The following is a 20,394-nucleotide window of genomic DNA, read 5'->3' on the forward strand; positions in this document are numbered from 1 at the left end:
AAGAATTCACTGCAAAAGTGACAGCTGTCATTCATCATCATGATATTGGTTATTATGGTAACCAGGATTGTATGACTACCTCCAGTAAAAAAAAAAAAAAAATCCTGAAATGCTAGAAAACCACAAAAAGGCAGCAGACCAAAAGAAAATAAAAAAGCCCATGCTGTATTTATAGGACCTTCTAGAAAATCAATTTTTGCTGATGTACTCTGACTCACAGATAAAAGCGCAGCTTTTTCTCTTCATTCGTTTATAAATAAGGGTGTTTTACGATAAATAAGGGTGGTTTATGCATAGTTTATAGTAAATCTAGGCAAAACAACTCTTACACCAGCGTTTGCAATTTGGAGATATTTAACAAATGTCATGCTGATGGGAAGGTGTTTTCTGGGAGTTCCCCCAAAGCAGGCCCAGCACCTGAAGGCCATTAACAAGATCAAGCTCACACATTCATTCAAAGCAAAGACCAGCCCTTATGTAGAAAAGACACTGATCAGTTCAGTAGATTGTGTATTTTGCTATTCTCACAAGCTCCATGAAAGTTTTATGATGAACATTTGTATGGTGAGCTGTGCCTAGAAATAGGACAGTGAGCTGACTCACTCTGTTATGAAAGGAAAACAGAGGAGCTCTCTGCAGCTCCCTAAGAACTTCTCTCCACCACTCACTCGAGAGTATTCTAGACACAGATCTAAAGCGCCCTATTTAGTGGACAAATGGCCCCATACATTAAAAACCCAACCAACCCAAAGCAAGTCCTGCTCCCTGCAGGCCTGGGGGCAGAACAATGCTGCCCAAGCCCTAGCAGGACTCTCTTTTTGGCCAACCCTACAAAGGACTTGTCTTTTGGCCAATCCCCTGGCCCTGCTCCTGGCCAGTCCCACCCAGCCACACGGGTATATAAACCCTCACAACCCACATTTTCTTTAGGGCTGTCTTTGTGTCTGGAGCTGCCTGGTCTCTGGAGTACTTGTGGTGTCATCTAGCAGCTACTTTGGGTAGGACTCTTAACAGAAGCAAGGGTGGCCTCAAAGATACAGAGACTTAAACAGTTAGAGCTGTAATATGAAGATTAAAGGAAGGAGGTTTGTTTTCTTGGTTCCACTTGCAGTAGCAGTATTGATTTGTTTTGTGACTTAGGCTAAAAGTAATATCTTAATGTTCTCATCAGATAAAAAATGTTGGTAGTGTTTTATTTAAAAGGTCATGGTTAAAAAGAATATTATGTAAAAAGTTTTGATGTGCTTGAGTAAAAGTCAACAAAGAAATACAAAGCACTAAAGAATAAAAGGTATCTTGCATAAAACTAGCATAGTGTAGCTATTCATATGCATGCCTGTATTAAGCAGGCTTCTTAGAAAGTCAATATAGCTTGCTTGCTAGGTTATTCAAATTTTGCTATATTTGAGCAAGTGCTGTAGTTTAATGCAGTACAGCAGCTGTTAAGTAGCAGTTTGTTTATACAGAAACTTGCATTTCTAGGAACTTAAAGTGTTTCATAGAGACCATGTGCTACTATACCATTGCATCTCATGGTATATGAGCTGTCTGTTCAACTAAGAGTTTTATTCTACAGTTGCTGGGGGAAATAATAGGACTTTTAAGTATGCCATGGCAGCTTCCTTTTCTCAGAAAACGTGAAAATAGGTACTAGTTGGTAGCTGTCTTGGGAAGATGGATGGGTGATTAGGCTCATCTGCTGCTACCTTGGTAACTTTTAAGACTGATAAGATTAACTTAAAGAAACTCTTCTGTGGCACAAGCTGTCCTTCTGTGAAAACTCAGTAAGTCTTAAATGCATAACTAAAACACTATCTGGTCCTGTTGGTGGGTTTTCCCTTCCTCTCTAGCTATCTTTTGGGTAGATAGTGTCATCTAAGACAAACTTCTTGTGCTTTACATAACTGATTTTTTTTTTTAGGCCTTTTCTTATCAATAAGGGCCTGTGTTATCCTATAGGAGAAAGCTCCCAAACAACGGACAAACAGTGGTAATGTAATGCAAGGACTGCGTGGATCACAGCTTCTGGAAACAAAACAAGTGGATGTGAGGCAAAATGAAGCGTGGCGTGAACTTGTGCTGATCAAAAGACTACGAGGAGGTAGGCGCGGGAGCGGAGCAGGAGGAAACAACTGGTCGAGTCGAGGCTGCTGTGCAAGCTTGGAAGGGATCTGGGTGAACACGTTGGGGTGTTTTAGTCAGAATTTGGGATCATCCGTAAAACCCTTACGCTGCACCCACAGCTGCTGGAGCACCCTGCGCTGCCGGGCCTCGGCCCGCCGTCCCCCGTCGTCCCGTCCCGTCCTCCCCCCCTTTCCGTCTCGTTCGGGGCTGCGGGACCCGCCGAGGCCGGTGCCCGGCAGGGGAGCCCGGTGAGGCGGAGCCGGTCCCTCGGCTGCGGGAGAAGCCCCGCCGGGTGCGCTGAGCCGCTAAAACGTGTGGGAATGCCTTTTTTTTTTTTTTTTTTTTTTTTTGGGGGGGGGGGGGGGGGAGGTGTCTTATTTCTTGTCCCTCGTAAGCCGCTGGGTTACGCTCCGGCGAGGTGCCAAGGGAGGGTGTCTGAGGGGAATGGTGCGGCGGGACCTCTGCCTCAGGCCTCCCCCGCGATGGCGGGCAGCTCCCTGGCCAAAGTGGGGACCTCGCTGAGGGAGCGGCGGGCCCTCCCGGCCCCGCTTCCCGACGGGACGGAGCCCGGCCGCGCCCCGCCGCCGCTCGGCCCCTACTCACCAGCCACGCCGGGCAGTCTCGGCGGGGAAACCGCTCGCCCGCCGGGCCTCCCCTCGCGTCGCCGGGGCCGCCATCAGGGTCACTGGCAAGCGGGACGCCACGGCGCTGGGGACCCGCGGTGGCGCTTCGGGGCGGCCTCAAGAAGCCGGTGTCTGGTTGGTGAGATCCCGCGCGGCCACCCGTATGCCGCGCGGTGATTGGCTTGGCCAGGGTGGCGCGCGAAGCCGAGCATCCGCCCTGGCGGCAGGTCGGGGTTAGCCCTGAGGGGAGCCTGAGCGGCGGCTCGGCCCCGGCGGCGGCCCTGAGGGGGGGCGGCCAGCGGAGAGGCGATTTCCCTGGCCCCGCGACTGCCGCGATGCCGTCGGAGGGACGGTGCTGAGGGGCAGTGAAGTGATTTAGGGGCGGAGGGAATGCGGGTGGGGTGGAGAGAGCTCAAGAGCGGCCTGTGGCCTAAGGCTCCAGTCCCTTGGTAAAGGCAGGCCGTGGTGGGTGCCCCAGTGAGGGGAGGATGACGGAGAAGGGGTATCCCTTTGCCAGGGCTTTTCCTGTGCAAGGGGAGGGTGACACCTGCAGCTCTCCTTCTGAAAAGCCACTTTTTGCTGTAGAGTAACCAACTGACTGGAAGTCTCAAAGGAGCCACGAGGTGAATGTTCACGCTGGGTGCCGGATGCGCAGGAAACCGTGGTGGGAACGAGCACACAAACGTAGCAAGCCGGTAATCTAACGAGAAATCTAAGCCACTGCAGAATCTGGAAGGAAAAGCAAAGGTGTAAGGCAGAGATGGCCTGCTTCTGTGTACAGAGATTAGCGTGTTGTCTTCTGAATTCATAGTGGACTGGCTAAATTGAAAAGCTGCATGTCCCTTAGTTTTAGTTCCTTTCCTGTTCCTGTAATTCATTGCAGAGCTTGTATTAGCCCAGGTTGTGATGCAGTAGTTCCCATGTGAGATTTTTCTTTACAAAAGTGATGTTAATTAGTGTGCTAAACTACATATGCCAAAGCCTGGTGCTGTTGTTTGCAATCTTATGGCAATAAAGTGTACAAAGAACTTAAGGTCTGCACTGTTTTTCCCTGCAGATGCAGTCTTGGGTGAGAATGTAGTAGCTTGGGAGTGTACTCAATACTCCTTTGGGACAGTTTATTTTAACGGGGTCTGGATACATACAGAGTGCAGGAATTCTACAAGTGTGACTTCAGCTCTTTTAAATGCAATATAAATTTTAGTGAGGATAACGAAGGCCACAAAACTCCTGGTTTTCCTGAGCTTGTTACCCAGAACAATTCCCTAGAATCAGTTAAAAAAAAAAAAAAAAAAAAACCAAAAAAACATAAAAAAAAAAACAACAAACCCACAACTCTTGACTGATACTAAGTGTTTTTGGTGTCTTAGAAGGAAATAAAATGGCAGGCCTGGGGAATTTTATAGTGTAAATTAGAGACATTATACAAGGAAGGGGAAGAGGATAAATGTGTTACTGGAACTGCAATAACATAAGATCATGAGTTGTGCTTAGTGCTGCACGAACATCTCATTAGTTCCTCTTTATATTGTTGCAGCCCCAATAAAACCTACTTAATTAGTAGAAGGCTTTAAATAAAAGGTCAGAGTAAAGATACATCTTGAACAGAGATCTGGAGTCTGGATTGTTTTGCCTCTGACACTGGTTCCCTGTGGGTCTTGAACAAGCCACTAATAAAACCTGTTTCCACTCATAAGTATGCTATGTATAGAATTTCTGTCAATGGGATGTGCAATTACAGGGACTGATAGACCAGACCTTTTAACCTCTTTGTGCCTTTATTTCCTCCTTGCTAAATCTGATCTAACTGTTCGCCTCAGAGTGATTTGGGCATCTAGTACTTGTAGAGCGTGTTGAGATTAAGTGAAAAACAATATCAAAATTAATTATTACAAGGATGGCTGCAAGAGCACAAGCACCCTTGAATTGGACAATGTTGCTATAGATTCAGAAATAGGACGGGTATCCAGAGAGCACTTTTTCTGTGTATTCTAATACTAGATGAGAAAGGGAAAACTCAAAAGGCAAATGCTGTGAAGTACTCGAGAGGCACTAAACTGGTATGATTTTTGGATGTGAGAACTTTGGTGTAAAGACCTGTTCTACAAGAAAGTGCTCGATCATATGTTAAGTCTCATCCTCTGAATTTTTTTCATGTTACAGAATTGTGAATGAATGGTCTAAAGGTAATCAAGATAATGTTACTTCTGGATGTTTATAGTTATGTGATATTCTGGTATGGAAAGCTCATATCAGTCAATTTTGCCTTCAAATTAAGATCACTTCCCATACTTGCTTCAAAATAGCTATTAAAGCTCAGGTGCTTTTTTCCACATCCTTGTACTTCTTGGAATTTTTTCACTGTGTAAAGGCCTCCTATATCATTTTGGCAGGAAGTAAGTTTACAGAAATGAAACAGCTACTGAGAACCATTGTGCATAGTCTGAAAAAGCTTAATTTCATGCTCTCCATGTCTTCAGCGCAGGGATATACTGTCTCCTCTTGGGACCACAACATATGGGCAGAGACATGGCTCAGTTTGCAGTAAGCTTCCGCCTCTGAATGGCTTGCAGTGCCTGACAGATCCAAGGGAACTATTTGACCTCCCTGCATGTGTCTTTCAGTCAGTCCTCATCAGTGTGCTGTCGCGGGTAGAGCAGACATGAAAATTTGAGTAGGACCACTTTAAAGCAGGTATTGTATGCAAAAAAAAAAAAATCTATCTTTGCCTTTTTTTAGTTAAGCTCTGACAAGATGTTGAAGTTGCATTTTAATCAATATTTGAGTAGCATTTCTGAACAGTAATGCAAAATAATTTAAAAATTAATTAAATCAGAAAATTTTGTATTGTTTAGAAAAGGCAATTGCTGTATGTCTGATTCCCCCCACCCCTTTGCGCATTTCATGACAGATGCTAGGAACTGACCATATTTCTAATGTGTGTAGTGATAATGTGAATTAAAAAGGGAAATATTGATACAAAAGCTGTCTCAGTCTTAAAAATTAAGAAGTAGTTGAGTTGACCAACACCTCTACCAAAGCTGAAGGGAAGACAGTATTTCATTTTAGCTGAATGATATTACCTCTCAGCTCCTGTTTATTGTTTAATAAATAAGGGAGAAGCACATAATTCAATGTCTAATTATAAAAAATAAGTGAGGTTATATATTCATCAAAAGAGGGATATTCTACCTTTTAGTAATAAACAGCATCTGCTTTGTTTTCCTCCGAACTGAAAGGTAATTGAACTGACAATTCCAAGCTGTCCTGAAAATGACAGATGACTGAATTGAGAGTAGGAAGAAAGCAGAAGCCCTTTTGTACTAAAGAAAGGGAGATGGCACACTATAGTTGGATCTATTTCCCTTTTACAGATTTCTTTCAGAGCTTAGGCAGCTCTGGGTGACTCCAGCCAACTCATTTTATTGTTTCATTTCTTAATGTCAGCAATGGCTATTACAGTTCCCAGGTAGAGCAGCATTTCCAACACAGTCATTTTTATAACAATCTTGTCCTTTCTTCTTTGTCACCATAGAAACACATGTGGTATGGAAGAGAATCTGCTTTTATTACATTCTTCCTAGTTCATTCAGCTTTTACCATTCATGGGTGGTTTTGTTTTGGACCCTTTTTCCGCTAATTTTGAAGCTAAGCTAACTTTTCATGTCTCCTGGCTTATAAAAGTCAGAAGACTCCCTGTTTGTCTCACATGGTGATTAAGCTGCTTCACAAGTGCTCTTGAGATCGGTAATGAGTAAAATTGTGAAGCTGTTTTGTCAGATCAGCTGCTCTGTCTGGGTCACAAGCACCAACACTTATTTACTGTACTTGGACAGATTCACAGAAACAGACAGTTGTGATAATATTTCAATATGCATGTGAGAAAGCCAGAGCAGAGCATTAGGAGGGTTTCTGAACAGGGAGAGCTGGCTGATGGTTACAGCAAAGCTCAGAATTCAAGGACTAAGCATTCTGTTCCTAATGCTGTTGAACATTGTGGTGTTACTTTATTGTATGGCATTGGGCAGGCCCTCTATGTCTCTGCCCCGTTTGCAGAATATGGATATTTATATTGTGTATATGTGTGTATTCCTTTGATATTGTTGCCTTTATCACTAACACACAGCTGCAAACTAAAATGAAACTAAATAGTCAATATACACCAAAGTATCATCCAATCCATTGACTGTCCTGCCCTCTAAAGAATAGACAGAGAAAACAAGCTTGGACAGTTTTTTTTCTTTAGCTTTGCTGTCTGATTATCTAATTGGTACTGTCACACGATGTCCCAGATACAGGCATGTGAGGAAATTCTCTATCTAGACCAGAAACCTAGATCTTGAATTAAGGTTTTAGAGAAATTCTAGTAATACCAGTTAAGTCTTATAGACTGTATCAGCGAGCCAAGCCTGTTTGGTGACCATTTTAATCCTTAATTATGAATGAAGGGGATTCATTGCCTTTTCTATCTGTAAGTAGGATCTGTGGGTCTGTTGCATGTGGCCTGACTTTAAGACTAGCACCTAGATGCTGGATTTTCTCAAGGTATTCAGCATCTTCCTAGAGCAGGTCATACTCATTGCTCTTTTGTTGGATCAGGCATGTTTGGTGAAGCAAATTCCACTCCAAGACAGACTCAAACATCTAGTTTTGGATTTTATGGCTAATGTCCCTGGCTTGATTATTACACTGAGATCAACATGGGTTGATGTGAGAAGAGAAAAGGCAAGAAGGTAATGTTCATGCAACAACTATCAACAGCCCCATTCCCAGCATTCCCTCCTTGCTATGCCTACATTCCGGGCATTCCCCTATTTGCCGCACCCACTTTATTCCTGCTCATCTCAGACAGAGGTACATAGCAGGTCAATTCCCCTACAGCTGTCAGAACAGTCTTATGGCATTAAATTTTCAGCTTGCAAGAAAATTGATCAGGGCTATGTTGTTATCTACATCAATTCTACATTCCCCATAGCAGATTGTCTGAATTGTTTTCTATGGGAGGAAGCTTCCTCTCTTGGTTTGTACATCAGGCTGCTTATATGCAACTATGATAACAAATGTAGCGTTATGCGATGTGAACCGTAGCAGTATAATGCAGAATCACAATGTGAAATTTTGAGCATCTTCAGATGTTCTGAGCCAGTCAGGGTTTTGCTTAAAAAAAAAAAAAAAAATCACTACAATTCTTTGAAATCAGGAAACGCGTCAGAGGAAGAAAGGTGCATATTAGCAATGTATTTTATTAAAATTATTGTGCCAGATGCCATTTAAAAAAAAATAATTGCAACAGACGCAAAGTTCCTTAAATTGGCAGTGTGTATTGTGAGAATCTGTGATCATCATGAGCTACGTGTGAGGAGAATGGGCTTAGGCACAAATGTGAAGACTGCAGAAAGGGTGAAGTGAGACATCTTGTAGAGCTCTAGCAGGAAAGCTTCCTCTGCCTGTGGTTCAGCAGACACAGAGGCTGAAGCATGTGGAATGTAGGGTTAAGCCACATGGTTGTAAGCAATTTCTTTAAATTTCAGAAGTTTGTCAAGAAGGTGATCCGCTGTGAAACACCAGTGCTGATGAAGCAGTGACTTGCTCAAGGCCAGAGGTTCCTTTTGTTAGAGCTGGGATGTGATGTCAGCTTCCAGCAACCACCCAGTAGATCCTACTCAAGAATTACACCCACCCTGTTTTATCTTTGATACTGACAGTATCTAAAGTACTCAGATGTTAGATTTTTTTATTCTCTTGATTGATTAGAAGTCTTAAAGAATTTGGCCTCATGCAAATTTGCATCAACTTAACATCTACAAATTAAGGAACTACAAATTAGTTCACAAAAAGTTACACTTCTCCATTCAAGCTTGGATTTTTCTTGTTGCAGCCTCTGCTCCACCTGAGAGACATGATAGCTTTTTGAGCTGTCTTGCACTGACACTAGAAAGATTCTGCTGTAGTTAAATTTGCTCAGAACGCATGCAGAACACAGAGACCACACTTTCATTACTGTGTCAGTTCACAAGCTTTTAACTTGTGTTTGCCAATAGAGAGAACAGATATGAATCAAAGCTAGAGCAAATATTTTCTGACTATGAACCCTCTCTAAGTTCAATAGCTCTCCCAGTAGTTCCCAGTTGCTCTTTTGTTTGAGGCAGAGGCCCCTGGGCTCCAATTTAATCTCTGACGCTTAGTTTTCAAAACCACCTTTGAAGTTGCATGTGTTGATGCTCTCAGCAAGTGGGAGTGAGAGGTCACTTCTTTATTCCTTTGAATGAAAAGAAACAGTCCAGAATATCTTCCTGGTTAGCATTTAGCTGCTTGCATCAGCCCTACAAGGAAGTACTTTTACTTCATACAGTATCCCTAAGTTGGTGACAAATTAGGAATGGGTACATTGTATCTCTTAATACATTCCAGAGTTGCTGCTTCTCCAGACATGCTAAGTTCATGCATTTGCTGTGACAACACTAGAAAAAGTTAATTTTTAGATGCCATACAGTGGGAGTTCTGTTTCCTAATAATGTAAAAGTTTCCACGATAATTAAATTCTGTTGGAATGATACAGACATCAATGGAGCATAGTTTAAAGACCATGTCGAGATAAGGCACATATTATCACTAGGGTTTGTCTTCAGTAACATTTGCACTAATGTAACTGCTGTTACTAATGTCAAACTTCATGTCATCAGTAAATACTGACCTTAGTAACATGGTATTAATGTGAATATTCTAAGCAGCAGTTTTAAACCTTGATTGGCTGCTTACACAAAAATACAAATTTTAACAAATATTCCTCTGATCTACTTATAGCAAAAAACATATTTATTTCCCCAGACTGCTCTGAGATGTTTAAAAGTATCCAACAGAAATGTCAGACACCAAGACTTTTTTCTTACCCTTGGTACTTAAAATACTCAGAGCTAATCTTTGATTATATTTTATCACCACAAACTGTCATAGAAAATTCAAGCTATTCCCAGACTACAAAAAACATTTGAAATTGATCCTCTAGCAAAACAATGTCTCTGTTGCCTTTTTCACCCCTGCTTACAGCTATGCCAGGATTTCAGCTTTTGCTGTATTGAAGCTGCAGTGTATTTGCACAGTAAGTTGTATATTTTTCTAAAGCATTAACTTGTTTGCAAGCTGGGGGAACATTCTACACTAATTGGTTTGTAAGCAAGTATATCTCAGCAACTCCTTTATCAGGAATATCTCTCTGTAACACTTTGATCTCTGCTATTTCTAAAATTTGTTGCTTGTTTGATTTTCTAGGTCTTCCCTTTTAAAGTTGGGCAGCTGCAGCCTCTTAAAGTAGCTATCATTCAACTGGCAGCTGTTAGCCATATCTGGCTTTTCAACTCCGGCTAAAAGTAGCTGCTATAACTTTTCTGAGAAGTTATTTAACTTATAGAAGGCTTACGAAGAACTTCTAATTCCTCGTTATGAGGTCATACATGAAACCAGAGATTCTGTAAGCTTGCTCCAGGAACAAGTACTAGGGATCTTGGAATCTAGCTCCAGTTTCATCAATCTTTGTCATCCTAGATGAATCACTTCTGCATCCTCAGAAAGAATGTCTGAACCATTTGTAACATCTTCAACTCCTGTAGCTCTTTTTCTCCACCCTTTCCAATTTTTGAATGAAGTATTGGGAGAATTCACACCTTCCCCCAACACCTAAATCTGGAGAAAATGATCTTGCTAAGGGTTTAAACCACAAATTTCATCCAAAAATAACTTCTTGGGAATCTTACTGAATGCTTAAGCAGCTTGATAACGGGAATGTCAGCAGGCAATGTTTGCAGGGTTTGTAAGCCAAATTGTATGAGGTAGCAGTATGTATTCTGATGTTATTCTAATCTTGGAATGGATGAAACCATGACACCCCCCTGCAGAGTACAGCTGGGGAGAGCAAGCAGTGCCATGGTTTGTTTGGTTTTGGTTTTTTTAAAAAAAGTGGGTTTAATTGGTGGCTGAAAATAAGTGTCTCTGTCATAAAACAGTATCAATTATCTATGACTAAATTAGAGGTAGTCTTGGTCCAGAATAATCTTGAGCCCAGATGTGAACTCTGCAGCTCCTGTCTCAGTCTTGTAGTATGTGCTGTGCTTCACTTCCCCCCTCCCAGGCTCGGCATCTTTTTGGGGTGCGGGAGTGGGGAGCAACCTATCTGTGGAAAAAAACAACCACCCCTATAGTTTGCTCATCCTTTCAGAGGAGAGGGAGTACAGTTGTAGAAAGCCTCTAGTTCAGAAACAAGCTTTCCTCTCTGGAACCAGAGGAAAGCTTTTTTTATAATTTTTTATTATTTATGGAGGATTTGAGTCCTGATGTTTACCTAAGCAACTGGTTTACTCTATGGTGTAACTAGTCTTTTCAAGCTAGAAGAATGTTAGGAGGGTCATATAGTTAAACCCTGGAATTAGTCGCCTGTGCAACCTGAATTTTGCCCTCTGTGAGTATTTTAATTGCGATGTGTGATCACAGTTGTGGGTTTTTCCTTACAGCATGGGGTGCTTTCACCAGGGCGCGGAAGGGATGCTCCTTGTTGAGTAATGGCTCTACCAGCAAATACTTTGCCCAAACGCTGAGTGGCTTCACCTCCAGAAGCTAGTGCTCATGGCCTCCGCCCCCGGGGAATTAATTAGTCCCGGTACTGCACGGCCCGTAGCGATGCCGTGCTCAGCGCACCGGCCGTCGCCTTACCCCGCCCGCTGCTGTACAAACCCAGCTGCGCATGCGCGGGCAGTGCCCGCCCTCCGCCCTGGGAGGCTGAGTGCGCAGGCGCTCCTCGCGGTGGGCGGGGCGGGACGTGATCGCGGAGGGCGGCTGACAGGGCCGCTCTCGCGAGAGTTGCGGGAACGGCGGCGGCGGAGCAGGCGGCGGGCGGGGGGGGGGGCCGCGGGACGGGGCCGTAGCGGCAGCCGAGGCGGCGCTGGAGGGGCGGCCGGGACGGGCCGCGTGGGGCCGGGCAGGCGGCGAGGACCCTCGGGCGGGGCGGCGGCCCCCAGCGCTGCGTGGTGAGTCAAGGGGGTGTGTATGGAGGGCGGGCGGCGGGCCGCCGACCCCAGCCCCCGCCCCGGTGTGGCGCGGGGAAGGCCCTTCCCGGCGAGGCCCGGTTCGCCTGCCCACCGCGGGCCTTACCGGGGCGCGTGGGGGGGAGGAACACGGCGGCAGGCGGCCCCCGGTGCCGTGGCCTGGGCCCCGGGGGGTGTTCGGCCTCTCCCCGCTGTGCTCCGCAGGAGCTGCCTCAGCGCTGCCCCTGCGCCCCGGGGCTGTGGGCCCGCGCCCCGGCCTTCCCGGGGCGCTCCTGGGGGTGCGGGCTCCGCGGACCGGTGCTGGCCGCGGGGCAGGCGGGGGTTGGGATGAGGTCCTGGGCTGTCGAGGCGTTATCTGCTGGGCGAGATGCCCTGTCAGGGGCTGCTCTCATGCTTGAGTCCCCCAGATGGGTTTTAGTCTTGGGTCACTTGCTTCTTTGCCGTATGTCTGTGGAGGGTTGGCTGGTGGTAGTTCTTGTGACTTATTTTTAATATTCCCCGGAAGAGTTCTGTGACTTCAGGCCGGTTCCAGAGGTTAAAAGGTTGGGAATACCCTGTAGGCAGGGTAACATCCATACCTTTCTTTCTCCAAAGACCTTTCGGGTCACGTTTCAAATGTGAGTTGCTGTGATAAGAGACAGACATTTTTCTCTTAGCCTCTTCTTTCTTTTCTGAACTTCCTGCTTGAGATTCAGTTTTGGTTTTGTGGGATAAGGTTTAACTTGCCAATATAGTTTCAAATAATCTGTAGAAGACAAGGATGCAGGCTTGTTAACTCCCACAACATCTGACTCAGACATCTCTTTTATAACCTAAAGAGAAAAATATTCTGTAGCACAGTTAATAACTGGAAGAACAATTCATAGATAAATATAGTACTTAGGGAAGTTCATTAGTTGTTTTAAAATTATTAAATGCCTGTGGTCAAGGGCCAAAATTTGAAGGTCACAGATTGTCAGTCTTCTTCAAACCAATGTTGTTCATAATCCATTTCTGGGCAAACTTTGGATATTGAGAATTTGTGCCAAAAAAAGGTCTTTCAATTAATATCATCTCTTGTGATAATGACTAAGTCATGTAGTCTTTTAAGTATTTCATAACACTAGCCAAGCTTGTAACATTTGAAGCTGCTTTATACAGTTTAAATTAAGAAAAAGCGGCAATAAATAAATTATGGCAGAGACGAAGTGTTCTATTACCTGATAAAATTATTTGATCTGATAAATATTATCTGTTCATTGTGCTGTAACTTAGTTTTGTAAGTGATATCTTGGCTTGTCCTCTGACAAGACATGCTTGAGGAAGTTGATAGGTATTAAGCTAGTAGATCATGAGTATCATTTATGACCCTGAATGTTCTAGCTTTTATATGTTGATAATTTAATTTCTACTTTACCTCATTCATTAATTATGTTATACTTCCTTATTTGGCTAATTTAAATTAATGCTTTGTCCTTACACTTTTTTCTTTCTATTCTTTTGTCTAGAGCTTGATGCTTAACATTTCTGCATGTCTTCCAGATGATGTATCCACACATTTTTCTTTCCACCACCCTCAGTAATGTATTGTCCTATAACAGCTGATGAAGCTTAGGATCTGATTCTTTACAAAATCTTCCACTGAATGTATCTTCTTTCTTCCCTGGCTTTGGCTTTTCCAAACTGTTCTTCTGTTCCTGCCCATATCACTTTCCAGAAGAACAGTAGAACAGTGGAAAGAGCAATGAGAAAGTTCTTGCTTGCTAGAAAAAATGCTGTTTGTAAGAGCAATAGAAAAAGCCTACTTTTGGCTGTATGTTTTTTGAAATATTTTTTGAAAAGAACGTGAGAATTGTTTCCTGTTGGCTACAACAGGGAGATTTCATATTTATAATTACTTATATTCCATCCTGAGCTGCAGCACTGTATTGCTTATAAGAATTTACTGTCAGCTGCATCTGCTGTTTTTTCTTCCTCTTCACCCTCTCAGATTTCTTAAGAGGAAGAGAAGTATCTTACCCCAAATCACACTAAGGCGAGAGATGAAAAACATATCGGTATTCTGAGAAATCTTAGTAATTTCTCTAGTAAGATTGTCTGATGATTCTTGTGATATGTATTCATTGTATTCACATTTTGACTGTTATTCATTCATAACTGTCCTATTCTGTTTGAAGTCTGTGGAGCTGGGGTTACGCTATAGTATTTGTAACATGTCCTGTTCAATTGCCATCTGCCTAAAGCAAATACTTACAGCTGTGCTCTCAGTGACAGAGACCTAGCACAAGCTACTTCCCCAGTAAACTTTTTTCACTTCTTGTGTGGTGGGTTTGTTTGTATTTTAATAATTATGTGGCTGACTGTCTATAAGAACTTAATAAGATTAGCGAAGAGCAAATGCTTTATAAATGACTTTAAGGGAATTGATGTTCTAAGTTTATATTTTCTGACATTTGCTGTGTGAGTATCTTGGTTTAATATTTTCAAAGCTTTTCTGTAATTTACATGTAACTTTTGTGCCTAAACTTCAGCTACACTTTTGTCTAAAGTCATGGTGGTTAAAGTTTTTTCCTACACTGCAGCTGTTGTTAGTATCGTTACCTAGAAACATCACTGCTTTATGTGCTGACAATATATTACGATGGTGGTAGTAATATGAATGCACATTTAAAGAAAATTGCATGATGAATCTCTTTCATCTTGAATTGTGCTGGAAAATTTCCCAACATTGTACTATTGCTAAGCTCAGGGAAATGCTGGTATAAGTTCTTGGAAATGCTGCATCAGTTTCTGTAAGAAAGGTGTGTGTTAACTCCTTCAACTAAAAGAAAAAAAAAGTTAGACGCTAGTGCAGTACTAGGTAGCAATACTTTTGTATCCCAATGAAAGGAACATTTACCAATTGGCAGTAATTTCTTTCTTTAAATGTGTCTTGCGCCTGTAACATTCTTAAGTTGTGTAACTTCCTGTTACATTCTTAAGTTTGGAAGTTAGGGTTTGCAAGCAGTGTTCCCTTAGCTGATTGTGTTTGCATGCCTGTATGCCTGTACACATCTTCAAATGTAGCATTGTGCTGTTTGAAACACCAAAACCTCGCTGCCAGCAATATTTATCCTGTAAGAAGGAATAGAAACCGATGACGTGCAGGACATGTAGACAGTATGTTTGAACAACTGTTTGCATTTTCCATTGCTTCATACACAATCATTCATGTTGTTCCTTAATATTGCTATAATAGCAGAAAATTATAAATACCATCAGTTAAAAAAAGCAAAGAGGCCAGGTTAGAAAGATGAGGAGATGGTGAACTGAACACAATAGATCCTGGCAAGGGGAAAATGTTCCTGGCGAAGGAAAGTTATTGTTGCTGTTTGTATAAGTATGTTCGTGTGGTGTGGAAGACTGACATCAGAAAGATGGATGCTTTTTCATCAGCATTGAAACTAAAATTAAATATTTTAGAATCATGAAAGTATAGCTAAGATGATACACTTCTTGCTTTTAATTATGTGTATTGGTCAAAGCTTGGATCCAGTATGTTCATTTCCAGTAGTTGCAGCAGCACAGGCAGATTGTTGAGTTGTGATCTCCCTGGCTGTTGACAGCTTTGTCAGTCTTACTGACGTTTCAGTCATGCTGTGTAGGAGTACCAGAGAAAACCCCAAGCCCTGTCCGTGTGGGTCCACGGTCTTTTTTTTTATGATGGTAAATCCTGTAAATACCTCTTCTCATTCTGCCAGGTTCCTGTGATAGAAATCTCAGTTCTGGTGTTTGCCTCGAGCTTCATTATTCTTTACAGGGAGTTGAAGGTTGGGCAAACATGGGACTCATGGAATATAAGCATGTTAATTGCTGAACTGCATTTATGTAAGGCAGGTTTTTCTCTGAAATGAGAAAATACTATTGCCATCTGCTGCCTTTGCATATAGCAGGGCTCTTTCTGGGCCATAACCACAGAGACTGAATTAGCAGGTGCGTGGGTTCACTGGTGTTTGTCACATCTCTTCTGTCTTGAATTGTCATTGACAAGTACCAGCTTTCTGCTGGTTCTTCAGAGGGGTGTTCATGATGGTTTTTAACTTGCAGACTATCTGTCTTGACTTTTTCTCTGATCCCTTAACTTCTCTGCTATCAAATGTAGCTGGAGTTAGATTAAATCCTTCCTATTCTAACCTGAGATCACGATAGAAGCCTTTAAAATGGTTTTAGAGTGTCTATATATGCCTTGCCAGGTTTGATGTAGTTTTTTCTCTGGGCCCATAAGAGATACTGAACTCAAACTTGCTGATTTTCATGCTGTGCTTATGAAGAATTTTTTAACATGTTCTGCTGCTCGAGTTGCTGGAATTTCAGGCTGGTTGTTTTTACATTAGAGCCCAAACTTTTGTCTCTCTATAACATTATTTTAGGACACTTTTTGATAGGCATTTTGATTCCGAGAAAGTCCTGTTACAGAGGACCCACAGAAGTATCCTCTGCTTTGTCTAACTTACTGTATTTAAATTGATATAAGCTGTATGAATGGAAAAACACCAAATTATTGGTGTAAGCTGCGTGGTCTTTCCTAGTGGGGGAGAGGAGAGCATCGTCCTTTCACAGCCGCCCGTCTCTGCCGCGGGCTGGAGCTGGCGGGGTTCCGGTCCGTGTCCCGTGAGCGGAGATGCTCGGCCCGGCCCCGCCTGTCCCGCCGTCGTTACCGCTGCCGGCAGCGAGCGCTTTCCCGGGAGAGGCGGTCCCGCTGCCGGGCGGGAGCGGGGAGGACCGGCCCTCCCGGGGCGGTGAGGCGGCGCCGGCGGCGGGCTCTGCCCGCCCGGCCCCCCCGGGGCGGGGATCGGCGGCTTCTCCCGGCGGGCCGGTGCCGGTCGCGGGGCCGCCTCCCGCCCCCGGGGCCGTCGGGGCGGCCATTGGTCGGGGGACGTGTCACTCGGGCGAGCCGGGCCTGGGCGAGCGGCGGCGGGAGGAAGCGGCGGCCGCGCCGCGCCGGGCGGAGGGAGCGGCCCTGGGCGCGGCCCCGGCCATCGATCCGTTCCACTTCCCCTAATGGCCCGTCTCTTCCTCCTCCTCCCCCTCCCCTAGGGCGGATCGTCCCCCGGCCTCCCTGTATGTGAGAGACGGGGCCGGCGTCTCGGAGGGAGCCGGGCCGCGGCAGGAGCGGAGGCTTCGGGGAGCGCTTCCTTCCCACCGCCCGCACCGCCGTGCGCGGCAGCCCCAGCATGGAAGCCATCGCCAAGTACGACTTCAAAGCCACCGCGGATGACGAGCTGAGCTTCAAACGGGGGGATATCCTTAAGGTAAGTGGAGGGTACGGGCTCGGGAGTTCCCGCTCCGCCCTCGGCTTTTTCAGCTTCTCTCCTGAGTCTCTTCCTGTCCGTCAGACCTGACCCTCTTCTCTGTCCCCAGCGAACGCCATCTCCTTTTAACAGGGTACCTCAAGATTTCCTCAATCCCAGTCTGACCTCTTTAAGAGCAGGAGAGGCTGTTTCATTTCTGTGTTAAGCGTGCATCCCACGATCTCTCATTTCTCTCTTCTGAGATTGGAATTTTTGAAAACTTAGTCATAAACATGGTAGCAAATAAGCAGAAGTACAAGATAATCTGCACTGAATTCCCTTCTGCGAGAGGAAACCCCGTAAACTAATCAAGATCAATTTGGTATTCCTTTCCTTTGCCTCCTGCCAAGGATTCCAATATCAAAGAACAGTGATTAGATTATTTCTCAGTAGATAATCTTTTAGCATCAGTCTGTCAAATATTGGTGCTGAGTTTTATCTTCAGTCCTGATGAACTCAAGTGATAAGCTTGTGGCTGAATATTTAATGGATCTATGCAGATGTAAGTGGATATTGGAGTGCATCAGAGGAATTTTGGTCTGTGGTTCTTTCAATATAGCAAAAGCTTTTTAGGCTTCATCTTGGCTATATGAAAGGAATTTGAAAAATACTTGAATTTCAAAAACTTTATTTAAAAAAACCTGGACACACAGAACAAGCCCAAAATTTTATTTTGGGGGGGAGTGAAATATAAAAATCTATAGTGATTTGGCCTCAGTGAAGCATAGCTCTAAGCTTTGTTGCTTCCAAGTAATACAAAACATATTGCAGAATGTTTTAATGGAGTTTGCTTCAGAGTCAGTATTTCTCCGTAAACATACAAGATGGGCTTTACCTTCCTGGAGTGATGTATTTAGTATTAAAGTATTTTAAGCTGCTGCTTTCTAAAATGCTTTGAGTAGAAATGGTTTTGAGGGGTGCCTATCCTGAGGATGCAAGGCTGTAACTTAATGTACGCTGACAAATCAAGTCCTGCAGACCTCAGTGGAATTACTCATCTGCTCAGAATTTTTGCCAGGGTAGGGCTTGATTTTACTATTTTACAATAAGTTGGAAAAAAACAACCTCTGTGTGTAAACTTAATATGCATCTTTTATAGCTGATATTTCAATAACATAACTGTGGCTTTGTTAAAACTGCAGTAATACTCTGGGACCATCAACAGATAAAGGTTGCAAAATGTATCCTGCTTTGAGATTGTTAACTTTTAAAATAATGTATATATTGTACACGTCCCTGGCCCATAATTGGCCCAAAATTGCCCATTAGACCTGTACACTTCTGTTCCAGTGTTTATGTAAATTACCAGAATATTTCCTTTTGCTGTTTTTAAACATTCAAGACTGTCAGAATTTTAGAAGTCCTTTGTGATAATATTTTGTTTAATTTTCTTAACCTGACCTGTATTTTGGGTTTTCTATTTTGGGTTACTACTAGCTGCACTCAGATTTTATAGTGTATTTGAAGTACAGCACAGCTGAAGTAAGCTTGTAGAAAATGCTGAACAGGAAAGAAAAATTAAGTATAATGAAATAGAGTTTATTTTAAAGTGTATTTTTAATTATTTTCATGTAGTTTGGTATAGGAGTTTGCTGAAGTACATTAAGAAATGTCTTGTAAAATTTGCGTTCATTTAAAAATATTTTCTTCTCTAATAATTAAAGGAAAAATAACTTTTTTTAGACTTTTGAAAGTTTAGTCTGTGCTAAAACTTACACCTGTGCACAGTGGCACAGTTGCTGATAGTAAGATATTGAGTCCTAGCTGCTTGATGTCATCCCATAGATACAGATTTTGTCACATGGTTGGTACATATGCTGTTAAAGTACAGGAATCTGTATTTTTCCTAGAATACAGAGAGGGATTTTCCTACTCTAAGCAAAACCAAGGCTGAACACTTCCTCAAAGTGTTGATGAACAGTTCTTCAAACTGTGTTTCCTTTCAGCTCATATTCTGAAAATGTTTACAAATTTTACCTATTTATTTCATAGATGAGTAAACTGAGTCATAGAAATGGTAAATTGCTCAAGATTATCACTGAAGTTAGTGGAAACTCCAAGAGTTTCAGGAATCCTTCAGCACATAGTTGAGACGAGTTCTGTGCAGCATGGTAAGGTTCAGTGTCTGAAGCTGGCAAATTTCAGACAAATAAGCCAACAACAATTAGAATTGTTACAGTTCACTTTACTCAGACTGACATACTTGTGGCGCGTTGTCATTTTGAAAGTCTGGTTCACTTCAAATGTGTTTCAGGTTGTGGAAATTAATTTCTGTCAGACATGTCAGATCTGTTTCGTTAGTACTATGCTGATGACTGAGAAATCTTAGGGTATCCCATTCATGTGATCTGTCTTATTAATCAGATCAGTCCTGGTGCCCTCAAATGAATTGGGAAGAGAAATAAACTTGTAACATGTTGAATGCACCTGCATGCTTCGCTCTTTAGATATCCCTTGCTGAGGCACACACGTAACGGAGACTTCTTCAAATCTGTTGGACACTTGTCTTGATGCACCTCTGGAAAGTCGAGTTAGTTTGATGGCATGTATGATGATGGCAAAAGATTGTTTCACAGAGAAATCTTACGCCTTGGCCACACTAAAGAAAACAATCTATAACGCTTTAATTCCCACACCTTAAAAGCTTATGTTTCTCTTTGTGACAGGGAGAGAAGGCAAAGATGCACCCTGTCTGACTCCCTCTGACTTCAGCAGATAACTTGCCTGTGATGTCATGTTGCCATTATTGCTGCATACCCACATATTCGGGACTTGATTGAATAGCATTTGAACTGTAGCCATTAAGCTGGTTGTTAGTAATCTTGTGGCTGGTTTCCAAAAGTGAGTGAAGATAGTTGACCTTTGGCTTGCAATTGTAAAACAGCTGAGTGAAGAGGAAAGGTGCTTGGCCTCTTCTTTTGTGGGGACTATACAGTAAAAGCTGCTTCTATGATTTTTATGGCAGTACACTGCATCCCCTTACGCTTTTGTCTAGTGGTCCTACAGCACTGTATGGTATTGCCATGCAGGATACATTGTTTTAATCCATTTTTTCTTTAAACTTTTAAAATACATTAAATACTATTTGCTGAGCCTTTTCCAGAGAAAGGAAAGGTTGCTGCTTCCTTCCGTGTCTTCTGATTACAGTACAGTGTTGCAACTCTCAGATCACCATTCTTTTTGTGTACTGGTGGTTGTTTCACAAAAGATTGTTGGTGACTGGCATCCTTTGGGGGTGTGAAGATAGCTTGTCCTGTTATTTAAAAAAGTAAAAAAGGAAACTGAGGGATTCCTACTTGAAAT

The 20,394-nt window shown here is 43.1% G+C and overlaps 1 protein-coding gene across 6 annotated transcripts in view; it reads left to right on the forward strand.

Annotated features, from left to right (window-relative positions):
- Window positions 1-944: 944 nt before the first annotated feature.
- The window catches only part of GRB2 (growth factor receptor bound protein 2), a 62,678-nt gene continuing 43,228 nt past the window's right edge, over window positions 945-20,394 (forward strand). Inside the window, exons 1-4 of one of the 6 annotated variants that reach the window (XM_082491961.1) lie at window positions 955-1,085; window positions 1,922-2,101; window positions 3,333-3,442; window positions 16,838-17,052. In XM_082491961.1, the coding sequence (XP_082348087.1) occupies window positions 16,975-17,052 (78 nt within the window). In that variant the 5' untranslated portion in view covers window positions 955-1,085; window positions 1,922-2,101; window positions 3,333-3,442; window positions 16,838-16,974. Of the gene's footprint in view, window positions 1,086-1,763; window positions 1,785-1,921; window positions 2,102-3,332; window positions 3,443-11,631; window positions 11,765-16,837; window positions 17,053-20,394 lie in introns of those variants that run through there. The other 5 variants (XM_082491963.1, XM_082491962.1, XM_082491960.1 and 2 more) reach the window with 5 other exon arrangements.

The sequence above is a fragment of the Vanellus vanellus genome (genome assembly GCF_965231255.1).
Source record: "Vanellus vanellus genome assembly, chromosome: 17".
NCBI lineage: Eukaryota > Metazoa > Chordata > Aves > Charadriiformes > Charadriidae > Vanellus > Vanellus vanellus.